Source organism: Neomonachus schauinslandi, chromosome 2 (genome assembly GCF_002201575.2).
Source record: "Neomonachus schauinslandi chromosome 2, ASM220157v2, whole genome shotgun sequence".
NCBI classification, from domain to species: Eukaryota; Metazoa; Chordata; class Mammalia; order Carnivora; family Phocidae; genus Neomonachus; species Neomonachus schauinslandi.
In genome coordinates this window covers 147368518-147388806 of record NC_058404.1, presented here as the reverse complement: position 1 = coordinate 147388806, position 20289 = coordinate 147368518, and the positions used below count along the sequence as shown (strand labels likewise).

The window sequence follows — 20289 nt, the reverse complement described above, 5'->3', positions numbered from 1 at the left end:
GTTATTTATTTATTTTTGCAAGAGAGTTCGAGCATGGGGCGCCTGGGTGGCTCAGTCGGTTAGGCGACTGCCTCCGGCTCAGGTCGTGATCCTGGAGTCCCGGGATCGAGTCCCGCATCGGGCTCCCTGCTCGGCGGGGAGCCTGCTTCTCCCTCTGACCCTCCCCCCTCTCATGCTCTCTCTCATTCTCGCTCTCTCAAATGAATAAATAAATCTTTAAAAAAAAAAAAAAGAAATAGTATCCCTTCTCATGGGCGCCTGGGTGGCTCAGTCGGTTAGGCGACTGCCTTCGGCTCAGGTCACGATCCTGGAGTCCCGGGATCGAGTCCCGCATCGGGCTCCCTGCTCGGCGGAGAGTCTGCTTCGCCCTCTGACCCTCCCCCCTCTCATGTGCTCTCTCTCTCTCATTCTCTCTCTCAAATAAATAAATAAAATCTTTAAAAAAAAAAAGAGAGTTCGAGCATGCATGCACAAGGGGGGAGGGGCAGAGGGAGAAGCAGGCTCCGCGCCGAGCAGGGAGCCCCATGTGGGACTTGATCCCAGGGTCCTGGGATCACGACCTGAGCCGAAGGCGAAGGCGGACGCTGAACGACCGAGCCAGCCAGGCTCTGAAAGCACTTCTACATATGTTTGCAGTCGTTGTTTTCCTCTGCATCACCAAATTCTTGGAATGCACTGATGCTAGTGATGCCAGGATACTGAAGGCCCTTCCAACACTTGAACTCCTTTCTCTCCTCCCTCCTATCTCCCTTTGCTCTCTTCTTTCTCTGTAGTGTCCACTGTCACCCCTGCCCACCATCTTAGGTCTGTCTCCAGCTCCGTCCCCCTCTAAAAACCCAGTCTTGGGTTTTCATCCTCTGACCAGCTCTTTCCGTCTGGAACCTACATTTCAGTCAGCCCGAAACACATCCTCTCCCTGTGCTACTTCTGTTTCTGTTTGGCTGAAACCGCCATTTCCTTTGTGGTGACTTAGCTGCCAAGAGAAATGGCCGAGAATTCAAGACTGAAGGAACATGACGCGTGGCCAGTCATTCTGTGTTGCCGCCTTGAACACCCACTGATCACCCTTCTTTCACTTGGGCCAGACTGCACGACTGCAGGCCTCTGCACACGCTTGCACTTTTTCCATCCGTCCCTTGCCTAATAGCTCCACCAGCTAGGAAGGCCATTCCTCATCCACTGCCTTGTTCTTCAGATCCGTTTTGTACATTCAGGCTCAAATGCCACCGCCTCTCCTAAAGCTTCCGCTGATGCTGCTTCTCAGATAAAAATAATCTACCCATTGTCCTTCTTGGAATTCCCATAGCCTTACATCCATACCTGTCCATGCTGCTTCCTTGTCACCTTCTGCCCCACGTTATAACCCTTTATAGATGTATCTTCTGATGAGAGTGTGAGTTCCTCCAGGTTACTTAATGAATTTTTTAAGTTCCCTCATTGGATCTGTCTTAGTGCCATGAACATACACGGCATTCACTTAGCAGATGCATGAATGAACAAATGAATGGATGACTGGTTTTATTTACATAATTCTTGACCAGGGAGCGTCCTGAATGGCACTGCATATTAATGGTAACTCACAAGTTATTGCAAATTAGTAAATACGTTTGAAACTTCTGATTTGGCTGATTTTAAATAAAAAGGTATCGGTCCATCTGGAAAGTTCCCTAAGTGCTTGCTCGTAAGCAGTTATATGTTTATGATTTAACAAATTAATTTTGGTGTTCATAAATTGGGTTTTTGAAATGTTGCATAGAATTATTTTTCAATAGTTTTTTGACTTGGCATTTGAAGTAGACAGAACTAAAATAATGACTTCTTCAAGTATTAAGCTGACTTATTCTCTTGCTATTTTTGTCTTTCCCATTTATTCATTTTCTCATTCACCTTTCACTCCATTTTTATTTTTATTTTACTAATTTAGTGAAAAGGATTTGGTGAAACAGGCAAAGACCTTAAATAGTGCAGCAAATAAACTGATCCCAAAACATCATTAGGCATTTGCATTTGGTCACCTCGCAAGTCTGATGTACAACTTAATTGTAAAGAAAGAAATCTGAAAGTTATTACATTTAAGCTCTGATTCTACATAAAATGTCACCAAAAATTGACTCTGAATTTGTTGGACTTTAAAAAAAAAAACAATTTGATATCTAGGCCGTGGGTTTTTTCTTCTTTACTTTCTCCCCAGAGTTAGAACATTTAGTATAAGTTCTTAATTAATTGCCAAGTAAACTTTGAGAAATGACTTTGTTGACCAATAAGTAAACACACCATTTAAATGTTGACCAATAAATAAACACACCATTAAAAAAAAAAAAAAAAAACAGCCTAGGGAATGGACGCTCTGTGCATATATTATTGATGCCTTTACAGCCCAGGCCCAGATAATATCAGATTCTAGGTGCGCTGTCCGTACCAGCGAGCCTGCTCTGCCTTGCAGTGTAATGAACCACAGGTGACAGCCGTATGGACTTGGACTCTTCTACAGTCGCTCTGTCTCCTAGGCCATGGTCCCTTTCCACTTTCCTTATGTAGGTTTACTCCCCAAGCCACGGATAAGTACTTAGTATTTCACTACAGTTCTGTTCTCAATAACCAAGATTGCTTGCAACTTTTTTGCCTTAGTGACTTTGGGGGGGGGGGGGTACCCACATCCTTACATTTCTTTAAAGTACATAGAGATAAAGTTAGTGATTAGGTAACTTATGATAACATAATGTGGAAGCTTGGAAAACCCTCCTAATATTTGTCATCTTCTACCTCTGCCATTTTCCTGCAATTCCACTTCCTATTTAGGTAGCTCAGAGAGAATAATTTTAATGAAAAAACTCGTCTCCCATAAAAACAAAAACAAAAAACACGACATTACACAATTTTCAGATCTATTCTGCTTTTCCTTTTGGAGTAAAGACAACAAGGTATAGACATGAGTGATGGTTTCCCACCTGTCATTTCTTGCTAGAGACATTTACTTAAGAGTTTCTGTTACTTTCTGTTCAGATGGGGATTTGCTAATGTCTCTGGGAAACTAACAATCTAATTATTAGAAAACCATTTCAGCATAGGAAACAGATACATGATAAACTCTTTATTATTTAGTCTAAAAATAAAAATTCCCAGTAAGTATCCAAGCATAGTAATTAGCAGGGCTTCTTTTTCTAAGTGACCACAGTTCTACTCCCCTTTCTAGGCTTTACATTGTAAATAATCCTATAAATACTTGGATTTTTTTTTTTAATGACTTTTGATTTGGGGGAACAGGCTTTACATAAGCCTTCATTCCTTCAAAAAGTCTTGGCAGAAAAAAAAATATTTTTTCTCATTTTGTTATGATTTGCAGCATTTCAGCTGCTTAGGTGGGAACAAAGATAACCCCCCTTTGCTTCCAGCTTTTGAAACTCTTTACCTTCTTCTTGGAAAAACCAGAATTAAGAGAGTAAGAGATTTCACGCGTGCTTCTATAGGTCCTTACAGACTTGAACCAAAGTCAAGTCAAAGAGCATATGACCAACCTCACGGAATAACGTGTGCTCTTGAACTTATTTTAGTTCTTATAATTTTGCACCTATTCTTATCTTCATCAACCTTTTGTGGTGATGAGTTGCCTTTTCTATGAGCATTTGGAAAGAGTGCTCAACCACTAAAATAAAACGTTTTAAAGACTACAGGTAGCATGCTTTCCAATTCTATTCTATAGAGCCCCAGATGTTTCACCCCTTAGAACATGGTTCTTTTATAGGTGCAAAGTTATGGGATATATAGAAGAAAACATTCATTAGAATTTTTTAGAGAATATGATCAGGAATCTTACATAGGCCCAGTGCTGAGTTGTTTGTCCACTTGGTCACACACCACCTGGTAGGAATGGAAAAGGAAAGAGACGGCCAAACTCTGACAAAGGCTTTTCCTTAGAGAAGAACTCAAAGCCTAGGTAAGGGTTAATGTACAATGTCAGTGATTTAATATAAGTTGTGGTGTAGGGAAAGGACCAGGAAAATGTTCTAATTTCACATATAAGAAAGTAGTTGCCCATTTGCAAGTTCCAGTTATGTGTGTAAAGCAGAAATATAAGGTACCAGACCTATTAGGAAATAAACACGAAAAAGTGGGTTTAACTTTAATGGACTGTGTTGGCTTTGGATATGGATTTTCTAAAAAGTGATGTTTTATTGTTTATCATCTAATGGCTGTAAACTGTAGTACTAGAATAAAAAAAAAATGGAAAATCAACTTTTCCTCTGCCTGGTTCACCTTCATCTTGCTTTTCTTTAGAGTTTGTTTCTTCTCCATCTCCCCCCCCCCCCCCCCCCCCCCCCCCCCATAATTTCTTCCCCTGTGTCCTGCAAAGCTTTTTTTTTTTTTTCCCCTCTCCTCTGTCTCTCCACGCCTTCTTCGTTGGGTTGCTTTATTTTGTGTTGTAAGCTTGGTCTTCCTCCCCACCATGGCTTTTGTTTTTTATCACAAGTTCATATGGCTCACATCCAGATTGCGCCAGGCTGAGCGAGGCCGCCAGTCTGCCGAGTTGGACAACCGTCTCTTCAAGCAGGACTTCGGAGACAAGATCAACAGTCTGCAGCTGGAAGTAGAGGAGCTCACCAGGCAGCGGTGAAGAAAGGGTGCCAGGAGCTGCCCCGGGGGGAGGGGGGTGCGGAGGGGGGGGGTTAGTTCTAAGGCTAGCAGCAAGAGAAGGAGGAACCCTGAGCCAGCCCTCTCCGTTCTGTCCTTGGCAACATCCTTTCTCTGGAATTAGCATTCAGGAAGCTTTGCATATATCAGCATTTCCAAAGTTTGTCAACATGCTTTGCCATCAAAGGAGGAAATTAGAACGCAAGGTCCCAGATAAATAGAAAGGAATGAGAGTTAATAGCCAACATAACACTGATAATAATAGTATTCCCTAAATTTTTACTGTGTGCTGCGAACTTTACAAAGTACTACACAGGCATTTGGTCCTAACATCTTCCCATCAACCCTGTTAGTAGGTAATTGTCTTACCCCCATTGTCAGATGAAATTAATTAAGCTTAATGGGTTCAGTTTGTCCAGATTGACACAGTTCAGCTAGTAAGTGGCAGCACTCTAAAAGTCTGTCTCTGACTCCGAGTCCTTAACCACTCTTCCATATTGCCTGTCAAATGAGACTCAATTCTTTGCTGAAGCCACTGACTTCAAACAAAGAGAACTTTGTTGTTGGATATAAAAGCACATGGCTACTAAGGACACTAGTGGCTGGCAGTGGAACTGGGCATTGAACATTAAAGAGAGACCAGCTAATTAAGATGAAATGGGACGACAGTGTTGGTGATTTCTTACTGTTTCTTGCTGAAATTTTGTAAATACTGTCTTTTAATTATAGTAAATACTACTAAATGTCATTCAGTTGACTACAACTCTTTAAGAGTTACTCTTAAATACTGATAATTCAGAGTGGTGACCCTTAGGCACTGGGAGATCTTAAAGCACGTCCTTTTTTTTTAAGATTTTATTTATTTGTTAGAGAGAGAGCATGAGCAGGGGGAGGGGCAGAGGGAGAAGCAGACTCCCTGCTAAGCTGGGAGCCCCATGTGGGGCTGGATCCCAGGACCCTGAGATCATGACCTGAGCCTAAGGCAGACACTTAAAACCGACTGAGCCACTCTTAAAGTACATTCTTAATTATCCAGGAAAGATTAAACATTATCTGTATTTTAGTGTTACTGGTTTTACTATTGTGTTTTAACACCTTAAAACCTGATTGTCCATATATATCTGGTAACTTTTTATTAATCAAGTATTAAAATTTAATTGCTGAGCTTTAAGAAAAGGGTTTGGCATTCTTTAGAGAATATGAGTGCAGAAATCCAAATTTTGATCCTTTTCCTCTCCCGCCCATCCCAGGCACCAGCTTGAGTTAGAACTAAAACTGGAAAGAGAAAGAAGGTTACAGAACAACAGGAGCATCCCAGGAAAGGTTTCTCAGAAACCAGAACCCAAAACGGTAATATTGGATTATTCCCTTGGTCATTTACTTAATTTTTAGAGGCTACCTTGATGGGCCGGACAGTTTTCTCTCTGGGAACACAAGCTTAATGCTGTGGCCTCGAGTATGTAGATTGCAGACAGGACCCAGAGTGAACACAAGGCCTTGATTCTCAGTCTACCTCTAGATACTCTCTTGATTTCACATGGAAAAGAGGCCTCATAACCATGATTTCCAGTGACCCTCTTATCCCTTTCACTTTAAGTAAGATTATTTGGGTGTCTTAACAAACACTTGTGTTCCTTGGACTTCTGCTGGCTAGTATCTTTAATAATATGTTATAGTAATCCTTCCCAACTCTGAATTTCCCTTTGACAGAATTGTCTTAAATGTGGATTTGCTTCTGTATGCCTTTTTCAGAATCATGAGGATTTCAGTTTTAGTATACTCAAGGTACTTTTCTCTTGGGAAAATTAGAACAAGAGGGAACTAGAGTTGCTTGGGGAAAAGAAAGTAATACAGAATGTCTAAAGAACAGCAGTAGAAGTTTCTACACAACAGTCTTAGGAGAGAGACCCCCAGCTCCTATAATGGTGAGGAAGCTAAAGTTGAATAAGACCATCTCTGGGACCCAGGAAACAGGAGCCAACCTCTTCAAACAGTAAAATCAGAAAAGTATGGAATACTTACTCAAAGACAAACACAGGAAAAAAGTAGCTTCTTTGTTTATATTATATATAACAAAGCAGGACAAATGTATAAGCTTCTTATTTAACATTTCTAGAGGGATGCCAATTTGCTGGAGAATAGCAAATAATGGTAAATAGAAATGTATTATATAGTACTCATTACTACTCATTTAAAGTGTGCAAAATACCACTGTTTTTGTAGCATGCCATCTTTATTAGTTTAGTTTAGCAACCGTGAAATCTACTTAGCAGGGCTTACGGAGACTTACTCACATTCTTGTCCGATCTTCCCCTGCTTTTCCAGTGAGGCCCTATGTTCCTCAGTCTTGAACTGCCCTGCAGTAGAGGCTCCAGGAGTGTAAATACTGCGTTAACCTCCTTTCCCTGACACGAGGGGTCTAAGAACGTGCATTCTATTTTTGGAGGCTGATGGACGGCAGCTCAGGACAGACAGCAGTGTGTGTGTGCCACAGAAAGAATTTGTCACTAAAAACTGCCCAGGCAGGGCTTCCAAGCTTCGGTAGAAATGCAGCTTGGAACTTGACATCGGTCCTTCAGAGTAGAAAACTCCTCAGGTTGTATGGGCTGCGTAAGTTGTCGTGACATCGTGGCAGCTACTTGACTGAGTGCCAGAGGATTACAGTCTGCTCGATACGGTGGTGCTTGGTGTCCCCAGTTTTCCAGAGCCCAGCTGGGACTCGGGGGTGGAGACAGATGTAGATACACGGAAGTAACTAAGATACCCTAAGACGTAACTGATACTTTGAGCCCACTCTGTAAATAAATAGGATATATTCTGAATTTTATTTGAATTGCAAGAGTTAAGAAGGAAAATATCTACTCTGAAAATCATTTGTTGCAAACTCTATCGGAACAATTTGTTAAGAAACTACTTAGAGCAAAGAATGAGGGAAAATATCTTGAAAGTTAAATTCCTTCCCTAACAAAAAAGCTGCTTAGTTTTATACCTAAGCTAAGACAGTACAGAAGAAAATGTCTGCAACATCATCACTGTTGAGCCTTCTGAATAACTAACAAATTGGGCTGTTTTCTCTTGGCAGGATGGGAAGCACAAAATTCAAGAGGAAAATATTAAACCAAAAAAGCCCCTGGACGAAAGCCACAGGTGTTTGTTAATAAAGTACTAACGAAGACATAACGCTGTTTGGGGGTGGTGGGAAAGAGGGCGCTTTTGATATAATTGGCAGTGGCACAGACCAGACACTGACTTGTAATATTAATACTCCAGAAAGACATTTTGAAGGGGGAGTGACTAAATCAACCAGAGAACACATATTAAACCAAACCCACTTAGTCCATTTCAGAAGAAAGAAGGGTGATCAAGCTGCCCTCTGACTCTTCCCTGGTTAATCCCCAAACTCAAATTATCTATCACTTCAGGGATTATTTCTCATCTTTACTGGATTGGTATCACAGAGGAACGGAGTACAAATCATAGCAATTCTTAGGTTCTTAAATGTACTCGAGTATGACTTGTTTCCACCTACATGCTACGTGAAAGGCAGCTATGTTTCAAATAAATCCTCTCATTTTCTTTGTGTCTTTTCTCTTAAGGGTCTCAAACAGCTTAACTTGATGCCTTTTTCTTAACTCTTCATCTGATCTGCTCACTATGAAAACCATAGGATTGTTTCAAGGAAACTGACTTTTAACAATTATTTTAGCAGGTAGAAATATAACAAAATGTTACATGGTGCCACGGCATTAAAAAGCGAAGGAGGTCCAACTGTATAACATTCTGGAAGAGCCAAAACCATGGAAACAGTGCTTGCCAGGGGTTCGGGGGTATTCATGGGTGAGCACAGAGCATTTTTTAGGATGGTGAAAATACTTACATGGTACTGTAATGATAGATACATGTCCTCCATTTGTCCAAACCCCTAGAATGTACAACACCAAGAGTGAACCCTAATGCAAACTGCAGACTTTGAGTAGTTATGATGTGTAATGCAGGTTCATCGATTGTCACATCGTTTGCGCTCCCCCCCCCCCGCCCCCCACCGCCGGGTGTGGAATGTTGATACTGGGGGAAGGGGGGAGGGCAGGCAAAGTGTATGGGAAACGTCAGTACTTTCTGTTCCGTTTTGCTATGAACCTAAAACTGCTCCCAGAATCAGTCTGTTACAACAACAGCAGCAAAGGTTAGTAACAAGAAAGATAGCACAGAGGGGCTTGGAGAGCACTATACAGCATACATTTTTGGCAACTGTCCCTGTCCAGGCTTTGATGCCTCAAGAATGAGGTAGAGTGTTACCTGAGCAAAGTCGCTGCTGGAGAAGAAAAATCACACAGTCCCAACAAAAAACTCGTTATGCAGGTACTTGACCTCCAAGGCCAGAATGATTCCAAAGCCTTTAAGTTTACTCCCTAAGAGAGCACGGCCTAATCCAGGACTAACCTTAAACTACCCTACAGATCAGCATGGGCCACAGAAAGGTACTAGAAAGGCTGTAAAATTAATGAGGGCATAAAAGAGCCTTTCAGAATCAGCACCATTCCAAACTAAAACCAAGCCATTTACAGACAATCAGGAGTACCTTACATGCCAGCCTCTGATTTCGGCCATGGGAATATAAGACAACACTACCTTCTATCTGTATTGTGCTCTGCAGCTTAAATAGTGTGTTTCACATTCATTATCTCCTTAAAAATGTAATTCTCCAGATGAGAAAACTGAGGAGCACAGAGAGGCGAGGTGTCTCACCTATAAGTGGCCTCTGCTTACATTGTTTTCTTTGTTGATTCCTTTGCTCGCCGTAATAGCTGCTTCCAAAGCCTGTCCTGGCCGGAACAACAATCCTAAAACATTGCCAGGTTTCTTGGGATTATGGTCCAAGGAACAGCCTGGAAACCTGGTCACACTGGTGGTCACACTGCCACTCCGTGGAGACTCAGAGCCACTGTGGATCTGTGGTGTATTATCCCCAGAACTGCTCCTCTTAAATTCTGTTCCAAATTGGGAAAATCAGGGTGAGCTCAGCTAGGTCTCGGGAAGAAATAGTTCAGCCTGAATGGGTACTCCTGTGACAGTCTCATTCATTCCCCTTACCCTGATTAATTTGCTGAAGAAGTTCACATTTTAAGGACATTTGGAAGAGGGGACGAATACATGACATATAATGGGTCGACTAATATAGTAAAAGATATTAAAATGGATAGCACTGGCCATTGGAGTTCTACAGGCTGGGATACAAATGCTAAACTATTTTCTTGGTAGTAAAAACAAAGCATACAATATAACTCCAAGTCTGTTTTTAAACAGGAACCATAATGTAGGTCAAGGATCAGATTCTGCTAATAGATTTAACAACCAAAATTTCCTCTCCTTGGAGGTCAAGATTGACAACTTGTGCCAACAACATTAAAGAACCATGTTGTTGCTTTTTCTGTGCTTTTGAAATGATTCACATAGAAATATAATAAGTTGCTGTTTGTTCCTGTTTTTAATTTTCCATTGTAGGCTGCAGTCTCACCCTGTGGATGAGCAGGTAATGGATTCTCCCGTTCTGACATCTTGTATGAATTACGTAGTTGGCTGTGCTATCCCTAGCTGTACACAGGCAGCCTGGAAAGTCAGTAAATGCACACAGGCCCCTGGGGCCCATCCTTTTAACAGCATCCTTAACAAACATGCCTTTGCCTGAAACTGTCACCGGAAGTAGCAGAGCTCTGAGCAATTTACTAAGTAAACAGCAGGTCTCACTTCTTACTTGAAATTCTCTTTGCCATACTGTGGGACCTAAGAGAACTCACTGTACCTCTTTTTCCCTTAGTTTTCCCTTCCATAAAACAGAAAAAATTCGTCTTGATCACTTGGAAATAGACAAATATAAATGGTTGCAAGATACTTTGCAAGTATAATAGGATATGACAACTGCACGAGAAAGATGATAAATGTGTCTGTGACTGAGCCACCCTGTCATTTATCCAGTGAGATGTAAAAAAAAACCTACTGCTTTCCATTGTTGATGATATAGTAGGACAAGAGGGACGGGACTTTTCTTAACTTTCTACTTCACACTCGTATCCTAGACTTTTCTTTTTATAAATAAAGTCACGTTACTTTTTTATAAAAATAAAAAGAGCTCCAAGGATATTGATGGGATTACCAGAGCTGTATTAAGGTGTTAGAACCATATGTCATTTGTTTCTTTAGCTTCCAGATAGTCTGTAGTGCGGTTCTGTTAATTTTGTAACTAAGAAAATGAATATTCTGAAAGTATTAATATTTCTGGGGCTAAGAGAAACTAACTGGCTTAATATGTGGTTTAGGATCAGCCGCTGCTCTCTGAAAAGCCACAGACGTGTCAGCTGTGCCAGGAAGATGGCAGCCGAACCAAGATAACAGTGGTGAGACCCAAACAGGTTCTTCATAGGGATGTCCCTTTCAATAATAGGGACTTTGCTGTGTAGAGTACAGAGTGGGGAGAAGAGCAAAAAGAAACAAGCATTTATAAAATACCTGTTTAAAAAATAGGTATTTTTTTTTCAGTCATAGTAAGTCATGTCAGTAAATCCCCATTAAAATAAATACAACTTTTAAAGATTAAATTTATAACTAAATGTTTATTGAGTGCCTATTGTGTGGAATGGGCTGGAGAAAGAGAAGTGAACAAGCATAGACCAAGTCCCTGTTGTAAAGCTTATCTCCTTTGTGCCATCATTTTATAGATGAAGAACCTTGGGCTCAGAGATTTTAAGTACACTTCTCAAAGTTGACTCAAGTCATAAGTGGCAAAGCCCACAGGCTGCAACCTGACTTTGGCCCCAAAATCTATACTCCTCTAATACTTCATCCTGCTTAGAACAAATCAAATAGTTGGGGGGGGGGGGGGGGGGGGATTCTTTGAATTATTTGGAGAATCAGCCTCTGAGGGAAATGAGCCCTCTCCACCAAAATCACTTGTTTTCCCCTCGGATCATCAGGGGTTTCTGGCAGAGCACTTCCCCAGTTTGTTAGAGTAGGCAGAGTGAAGGAAGTGTTCAGATACAGTGAGTGTTCTGGTAGCCAGAATTTTACTTCCGGTTCATGCTCGGCAAAATTTGTAATCCTAGGCTGGCTACCCAGTCCATTGCTAGGTCACTCACTGCCTGCCTTATTTGGACTATTCTTAGGTACTTACAAACTGATTTTAGAATTAGCCCCCCTAAAAGTGAATGTAATGAATGAAAGTACCCTAAAGATAAATTATTTGTATATTATCTGTTCTTTGGAATTCTGTGGCACTGCTTCTCTTCATTTAGACCTAAGAATTAGACGGTAAGCTTCGTTGTAGACAGAGATGGTGTTTGGTCAGATTCTGGCGCCTAGCAAACATTCAGTCAATACCTGATGAGGCATTGAGCATTTACCGTATTTGGCCTTTTATATCCCATGCATCCGTATGCTCTGCTCTTCTATTCCCTGCCTAACCTCCCTCTTTTCCTTGTAGAATGTGTGTAAGAACTGCAGAGGAACTTTCTGTAATGGCTGCTCAACAAACGAACTGCCTCTTCCTTCAAGTATCAAGCCTGAGCGAGTCTGCAATCCCTGCCACGAGCGTCTGATGAAACAGTATTCCACCAGCCCATCGTAAGACTGGAAGCCAAGACCTGGACCGGTGTCTCCACCCGTGTTAGATGTCAGGATCTCCTAGAGCCCAGAACTTAGAATCAACTCCCTTGTTGATAGGACTGATTTAAATAAGCCAGGTCCAGGGAGAAAAGGCAGTGGCTGGGGGCGCTGGAAGGTTTGCTCACTTTCCCTAATGACTGTATGAATAAAAGTTACTCACTTGAGCCTCTCTCTTCTAAATCTAAACAACCCCACCTTGAAGGCTTTATTTTATAACATGTCTTTGGAGGGGCTCTTCATTTTTATGAACAGTGATAATACTGGCGTGGATATAATAGGAGAGAGGGTCCATACAGATAAGAAAAAAAAAAGGAAAATGATCATCTCCTTCTGTTACGTTTGCAGATTCAAAGGGGAAAGATAAATGTTAACTGAGATCAAAATGATGTTTTATATTATCCCCAGGTGCTGCTAGACATAAACCGTTTTCTCTTCACCCCCACTAACTACCTCTTTAAAGTATCTCTACCAAACTGTGAACCCAAACTCAGGGAAAAGAAATTAAAGAGTAATATAAATTTTGAATGTACTTAAAACAATGTAATTTATTATAGTTTCAGGACCAGAAAGGTCCTGGCCTTACAAGTTTTCAGTATCAGAATAAGAGGAACATTTGCCATTTCTCCACTTAATGACTTCAAAAGTAAGTATCTGCCCTTTTCAGAATGTCCTCCTGCAAAATAAAAGCCAACTCCCTTCCTAGGCCTTCCCTGCTCTCCCAAGTCATAATGAAAATTGTGTTTTAAAGATAGGGTTTGACTTTGCAGATAGGTATTGAAAGCAAAGCTTAGTCAGGTGTAAAGTAAAACAATTTTAATTTGTCCAAGGCTGAGATCAATTAGCTCAGAATATTTATTAAATTTTTTTGAATAAAGGCTACCTTCTTCTGAGCCAAGGATTAGAACTGGTAGGTTTGTTGGAAAGTGTGATAATTAAACATCTCTTCATAACAAACCCTTTGGGGAAAAGAGGGGGAAGTGCATTCCACAAGGGAAGAAAAACAATGGTATGTGCTATTTTGATTATGTTAAATGTGTCTAGATTGTTGATTCCAATTAAGACCTAAGAAGATATGATTCTGTAACTGGTTTAGAATTCTGGGGTGGAAACATCCTGGAACCATGATACTTGATAAATTCTCCTCAAAAGGGTTATAGCCTGGGAAAGAGTTGTTATTCCGGAAGTCTGGCCTGTTACATGGTGAAGCTGAGCTTTAAGAGTACTAGGGAAAAATAAAATCTAATAATTCTAGCCTAGGTTTTTGAGTGTTTTTTTCCCTTTAAGTAATACTGTGTGTGTGTGTGATTCTTCATCTTATTTTTGGCCACCTACAGGTTTTCAGCACTGTTCTAGGTGCTACAGGTAATGTGGAGAATTACCCTAAATTAGCAAAAGCTGTTTTATAACTAGTTTTGAATCAAATTGAAAAGAGGCAGCTCTACCTGGAATGTGAGGAAGAATATGTAATTAGCCACTTGAGATTTTATTGTGACTTACACATAAAGCTACTTAGCCTTTTTTTTTTGCCCCAACAAAACTCCAAAGATCTCTTATTAGTGAAGCTGTCCGCAAAAGCAAGGGAACCAAGTCATGAATGCCTTGACTTCATGTTAGGTCTGTCTTCCTTAAAAATTGTGCTTTCCACTATTCACAGGGTAGCATCAACAAGAATACCATTCTTAGGAATAAACCACCAAAGAGGCAGAAGATTTGTACACTAAAGACTACAGAACATTCCCTAAAGAAATTAAAGATCACAACAAATGGGAGGACACCCGTGTTTATGAATTGGAAGACTTAATATTGCTAAGATGCCAGTATGACCCAAAATCATCTACAGATTCCATGTAATCCTATCAAAAATCCCAGTATTTTTTGCAGAAAGAGAACCATCCATCCTAAATTTATATGGAATCTCAGCAGACACCCAAATAGCCAAAACAATCTTGAAAAAGAACAAAGTTGGAGATCTCACTTCTGACGTCAAAACTTAGTACAAAGCTACAGGGATCAAAACAGTATGGTAAAAAAAGAAATAGTACGGTACTGGTATAAAAACATAGACCAGTGGAATAGGAGAGCTTAGAAATAAACCTTCACATATATGGTCTAATGATGTTTTAGAAGGCTGCCAAGACCAGAAGGGGCTTGACGGACAGTCTTTTCAACAAATCCCTTGAGAAAATTGGATGCCCACATGCTAGGGAAAAGAAGTGGGACCTCTACTACTACATATACAGAGATTAACTCAAAATTGTTCAAAGACCTAAACAAACGAGCTAAACTAGAACTCGGGGAAAAAAAAAAAAAACAGGAAAAGAGTGTAACATTCAATTTGGCACTAGTTTATTGGATAAGACACCAAAAGCACAGGCAACAACAACAACAAAAATAGCATGGGTCGGACTTTCATCCAAACCGTGGAGAAACTGGAACTCCTGTGTGTTGGTGGTGGTGGTGCAGCCGCTGCAGAACAGGACGGGTCCTGAAGGAACCGCAATCCCCAGGTAGGAACAGCAATTCCCCCTCCGGGTATACCACACTCAAAAGTGAAAGCAGGGACTCAAACGTATTTATACACCTATGTCCACCAGTGAAAGCAGAAACAATGTGGTAGATACACACGATGGAATATTATTCCACCTTAGAAAGGAAATTCTGACACATACTACTACACGGATGAACCTTGAGGACATTAGAAGTGAAACAAGCCAGTCATAGAAGGACAGGTAGGACTCCACTTGTGTGAGGTCCCTAGAGCAGTCGAGTTCAGACACAGTAGAATGGCCGCTGCCAGGGGTTGAGGGAAGGGGGACGACCCATATGGGTTCGTACACAGCTCTGCTGAGAGGATCTAGAAGCCAACACTCGGTAGCAGTGGGCACAACCCAGTATCGAATCTCTCATTAGAAACTAAAGCTTGGGTTTGTTTTTGTTTTTTAAGATTTTATTTATTTGACAGCACAGCAGGGAGAGTGGCAGGCAGATGGAGAGGGAGAAGCAGGCTCCCCACTGAGCAGGGAGCCCGATGTGGGGCTCAATCCCAGGACCCTGGGATCATGACCTGAGCCAAAGGCAGACGTTAATGACTGAGCCAGCCAGGCACTCGTAAAGCTTGGTTTCTAACACCGTTATCCACTAAAAGGAACCAGGGCTCTTTGAAGAAATGGCTGATGCTAGGTCTGGGACATCTTGTAATGCCAGAAAGTAAGGTGGTAGCATAAAAACCAAGGGATGGGAGACATTGAAGGGATACAGAAGCCAATAAAAAGCTCCCAGTGGCCAAAGCTGAAACAGTGTGAGCAACAAAATAATGTAGCATAGGATTATAAGCCAAAGTACAAAATATCTGAGCCCATATTGATATAAAAGATTATAAATGAGGGAGAAGTGGCACATCTACACAGAAAAATTCCAAGTAATTTTATAGCTACTATTTAACTGCCCACCTCTTGAACGTGGGCTGTGCTTAGTAACTTGCACAATATAGAAAGTACAATTTTAAAAAAAAGTACAATACAGAAAAAGAAAAAAGGAAATTTATATATAGTCACCTAGCAAACACCATCTTGGCCAGGTGATTAAAATTGATGTCAGTGATAGTCATGCTGAGATCATGAATCTTTCCTAAGGTGTAGTGAAAATGACACCCTTGTGTTCTTCCTCCCCAAATCCTATAACCCCACTGTAACCATGAGAAAAACCTCAGAAAACTCCAACTGAGGGACATTCTACAAAATATCTGACCAGTCAGTACTCCTTAAAATTGTCAAGGTCGTCAGAAACAAAAAAGTTGGGAGATTAAAGAGACATGATGACTAAATGTAATGTAGGCCCTTTTTAAAGAATTGTATTTCAGAAGTGTCCATGTTTTGATTTATAGCAAAACACCTTTCAAATAACTTGGCCTAATATATCCCCTTAAAGGTCCCTCAAGTCAAATCTTAAGGTTTCTTAGACATTTGTTGGCTTGGGGATTTGTCAATTATCAAGATCTTTTATTCCCCACATCCCTGACGACAATTAATTTTGTTAACACATTACTTTTGTATAAGAGAATTTTCTAAGTATGTCTACCAAATCAGAAATCAAATATCTGACGTACAATTTCTACACCTAGAATAAAAGGCAAATTTTATTCAAAGACAGCATACTGAAATGTAAAGTTAGTTAAAAAATAGAGCCAGTGACCAGTTGTAAGCATTGCTGAGGATGTCAGAGTCCTAGGAGTTAATAATTAAGCTTGGTAAAGAGAGAGCACCCCGGCCTCCAATAGGCAGATAGGACAGAAAAGCCAAAAAAGTCCCCAGGCAGCAACACTGCCTTACCATTTGGGGGTGCTGCTTTCTGACACAATAGCATCATTCACATTCAATTATAAGGTCTATCAAAAAGAATTTATTCTTGGGCGCCTGGGTGGCTCAGTTGGTTAAGCGACTGCCTTCGGCTCAGGTCATGATCCTGGAGTCCCGGGATCGAGTCCCGCATCGGGCTCCCTGCTCAGCAGGGAGTCTGCTTCTCCCTCTGACCCTCCCCCCTCTCATGTGCTCTCTCTCTCCTCTCATCCTCTCTCTCAAATAAATAAATAAAATCTTTAAAAAAAAATAAAAAGAATTTATTCTTGTAAGTTAAAGCAGGTTAAAAATTAGCCCAATATATTTGCTTTCTTGAAGAGACCAAGAAATGGATGATACTGCCAAGTGACAGAAAGAAAGGTTGAGAGCCTCTTTAGTTCAGTTAGAACCAGGTTATGTTTTGGGATCACAGGTCTTTGAATATACTTGTGAAATTTCACCTGTGGACTTCAAATTCAGTCAGGATCATTTTAAAGACTTTTTCTTAAATACACCATGATGATCATTGTTTCGCTGAGTCCATTCATATTCTCGTCTACCTTGGTTTCCATGTCTTTTCACCAGGTACTTTCAAAATCATTTCACTATAATGACCTAATTCTGACACAAAGCCTAGCAGCCATAAAAGGGGAGATTTAAGAGTTGCCACCACACAGGGGTACGTGGATGGCTCAGCTGGTTGAGCATTCGCCTCTTGATTTTGGCTCAGGTCATGATCTCAGAGTCACGAGATCAAGATCAATGTCGCACTCCATGCTCAGCATGGAGTCAGCTTGGGATTCTCTCTCCCTCTCCTGCTGCCCCTCCCCCCACTCACATGCTTACCAAAATAATAAGAATTACACCAGATAAAAATAATTTCTGCCATGATAAGCAAACAAAATGACAAAGCGCTGAGGGGAAAGGTATTTAGTTAGCTCACTGCAAGAATAAAGGGTTCTTATTAAGAAAAAAAACCAAACACAATAGAAAAGTGGTCAATAAATATCACAGAAAGGCAACTGGCAAAATTCAGTTTGTGGAAACCTCTACAGGTTAAACTTATTTCTTCAAATAAGGGCAAAAGAAATGGAAGGGGAAACACACAGATTAAAAGAAATAAGAGGCACTTCATCTTCACTAAAGAAGATATTTGTATGGCCAATAAGCTTATGAAAAAATGTTCATTATCATCAATTGTCATGAACAGCAAATTAAAACCACAATGAGATACCACTACACACAGAATGGCTAAAATTACAAGCTGGAACCAAACGGTGAGGATGTGGACCTACTGGAACTCTCATATTGTTGGTTTTACAAAACAGGATGACTTTAGAAAAAAGTATGTCAATTTCTAGTAAAATTAAAAATATATCAATCTTACAACTCAGGATATTCAACTAAGTACTACCCAAAAGAAATTAAAACGTAGATCCACAAAACGGCTTGCACAAGAATGTTCACAGCAACTTTATTGGTAAGAGCCAAAAACTAGAAACAGCCCATTGTCCATCAGTTGTTCATCTAAGTGAAAGGTTAAACTGTGGTATTTTCCTACAATGGAATACTACTTGGCAATGAAAAAGGAACAAAGAGCTGAAACATATAGATGAATCTCAAAACATGCTGAGTGAAAATTTACACAAGAATACATTTATATGAAGTTCTAGAATAGGTCAACCAATCTATGGTAAAAACAAAATCCTAACAGGGAGACGGGACGGGAGAGGTACAGGACTTGACTGGGTAAAGAAATTTTCTGATGTGATGGAAATGTTCCATAGCTGGCTAGAGGTTTGTGTTACACAGTTGTACATTAAAACTCATCATGTGGTAGGTACACTTAACATTTGTTCGCTGTAAATTTTACCTCAAGAAAAAAAACTCTAACAGTATGTATTTCAAAAAGCTCAAGAGTCAAGTATGTCTACAACTTTGGTATCTATAAAGAAAAAAAAGACAGATTGATGGAAGGACAGATATAACACAATGCAGAAAATATGACAAAATATTACTTGTAAAATCTAGGTGTAGGTATACATGTTTATAATTTAACTATTCTGTATACTTGAAATTTTTAATTGAAAAATGTTGCAGGGGAGTCATAATAACCAAATGCAATGTGTGGATTGTTGTTTAGATCCTGATTCAAATAAACTTTTTAAAAAATTACTTTTCAGATAGATATTTGTGATAGGAAATTAGTATTTTTAGGAATGGTGGGTTTTTTTTTAAGTCCTTTTTAAAGAAGAGACGTATACTGTAATATATTCAGATAAAGTGATGCTATGCCTTGGATATGCTTTAAGATTAATATGAGGAGAGTAAGTAGAGGGGGATAGTGGGGGGGGGAATGGGGACAGGATATGAAGACAATTCACAGAAAGTCTTAAATATGAAATGCTACCTCATAAGAGAACACCACCGCGGGTTTTTTTAAACCAGTCAGATTGGCAAATAGATTGCTAATATGCTGTGTTAGTGAGGCTATGGGAAAATGGGCACTTGCGTTGCTGGTATAAACTAAGAAAAAACAAATTATTGATATAAGTTTAATTTTAGATATAAATTACAAGTGCACAAACTCTGACCATTTATCCTAGAGAAATTTATGTATGTACAAAATGACATAAATTTATACAAGATAATTCATTTCAGCATACAATAGCAAAAGATTGGAAACAATTCACCTGTTCACTAGTAAGGGACAGGTTAAATTACGTACATCCATACTGTACACTTTAAAAAATGAGAGGATTTTATATATGGATATAAAATGATCTTTGGGATGTATTAAATGGGAAAAAAATGGCACAGAACAGCATGTATAGTATGCTATAATTTATATTTTAAAAAAATGAAAATGTCTATTAAATATTTGTTTATCTATACAGTAAATATCACTGCAAGTTTACACTGGAAACTAATGACAGGGTTGCCTAAGTAGGGGAACTAAGTGGCTAAAGCACAGGATGGGAGGGAGACTTCACTGTATATCCTTTCATATCTCTCGAATTTTATTTCATTCAAAAAATAAAATATAAACAATTTACAAATTACCCCACCATTTATTTTCATATCATCAAGGTTTAAGAACCAAACTAAACCTTCCTATATCCCTGTCCTAAAATTTAATAAGAAAACCACCTAACTAAAAAGCTGGGCAAAAGATCTAAACACACATCTCACCAGAGACAATATGCAGATGCAAATAAATGTATAAAAAAGTCATTATGGAATTGCAAAATAAAACAAGATAACGAGTAAACACCTATTATTACAATAGCTCAAATTCAAAACACTGACAACACTCAATGCTGACAAGAATGAACTGCTGCAGGAACTCTCATTCATTGCTAGTGGGAATGTAAAATGACACAGTTACCTTGGAAGTTTGGCAGTTTCTTACAAAACTAAACATAGTCTTACCATATGATCCAGCAATCTTACTTCTTGGTATTTACCCCAATGAGTTGAAATCTTACGTACACACAAAAACCTACACATGAATGTTTATAGCAGCTTTATTCCCTTCCTACAAACCTCAGAGATTCTTTTCTAATCTGAATTGAGGGAAAATGTATTCCTACTACATGACAGCACTTTTTTTCAAAGCCTCTGGCACTTAAGCCTGCTTCTACTTTACTGCTGAGATACACCATTCTAC

General features: G+C 39.8%; 1 protein-coding gene across 5 annotated transcripts in view; it reads left to right on the top strand.

Moving 5' to 3' along the window:
* Positions 1–13536, top strand: part of RUFY3 (RUN and FYVE domain containing 3) — a 76534-nt gene extending 62998 nt beyond the window's left edge. For 2 of the 5 annotated variants that reach the window (XM_044912931.1, XM_044912932.1), the window contains exons 13-18: positions 4489–4608; positions 5880–5979; positions 7712–7776; positions 10132–10159; positions 10944–11018; positions 12104–13536. In XM_044912931.1, the coding sequence (XP_044768866.1) occupies positions 4489–4608; positions 5880–5979; positions 7712–7776; positions 10132–10159; positions 10944–11018; positions 12104–12247 (532 nt within the window). In that variant the 3' untranslated portion in view covers positions 12248–13536. Of the gene's footprint in view, positions 1–1924; positions 2274–4488; positions 4609–5879; positions 5980–7711; positions 7777–10131; positions 10160–10943; positions 11022–12103 lie in introns of those variants that run through there. The other 3 variants (XM_044912934.1, XM_044912933.1, XM_021702231.2) reach the window with 2 other exon arrangements.
* Positions 13537–20289: the final 6753 nt, after the last annotated feature.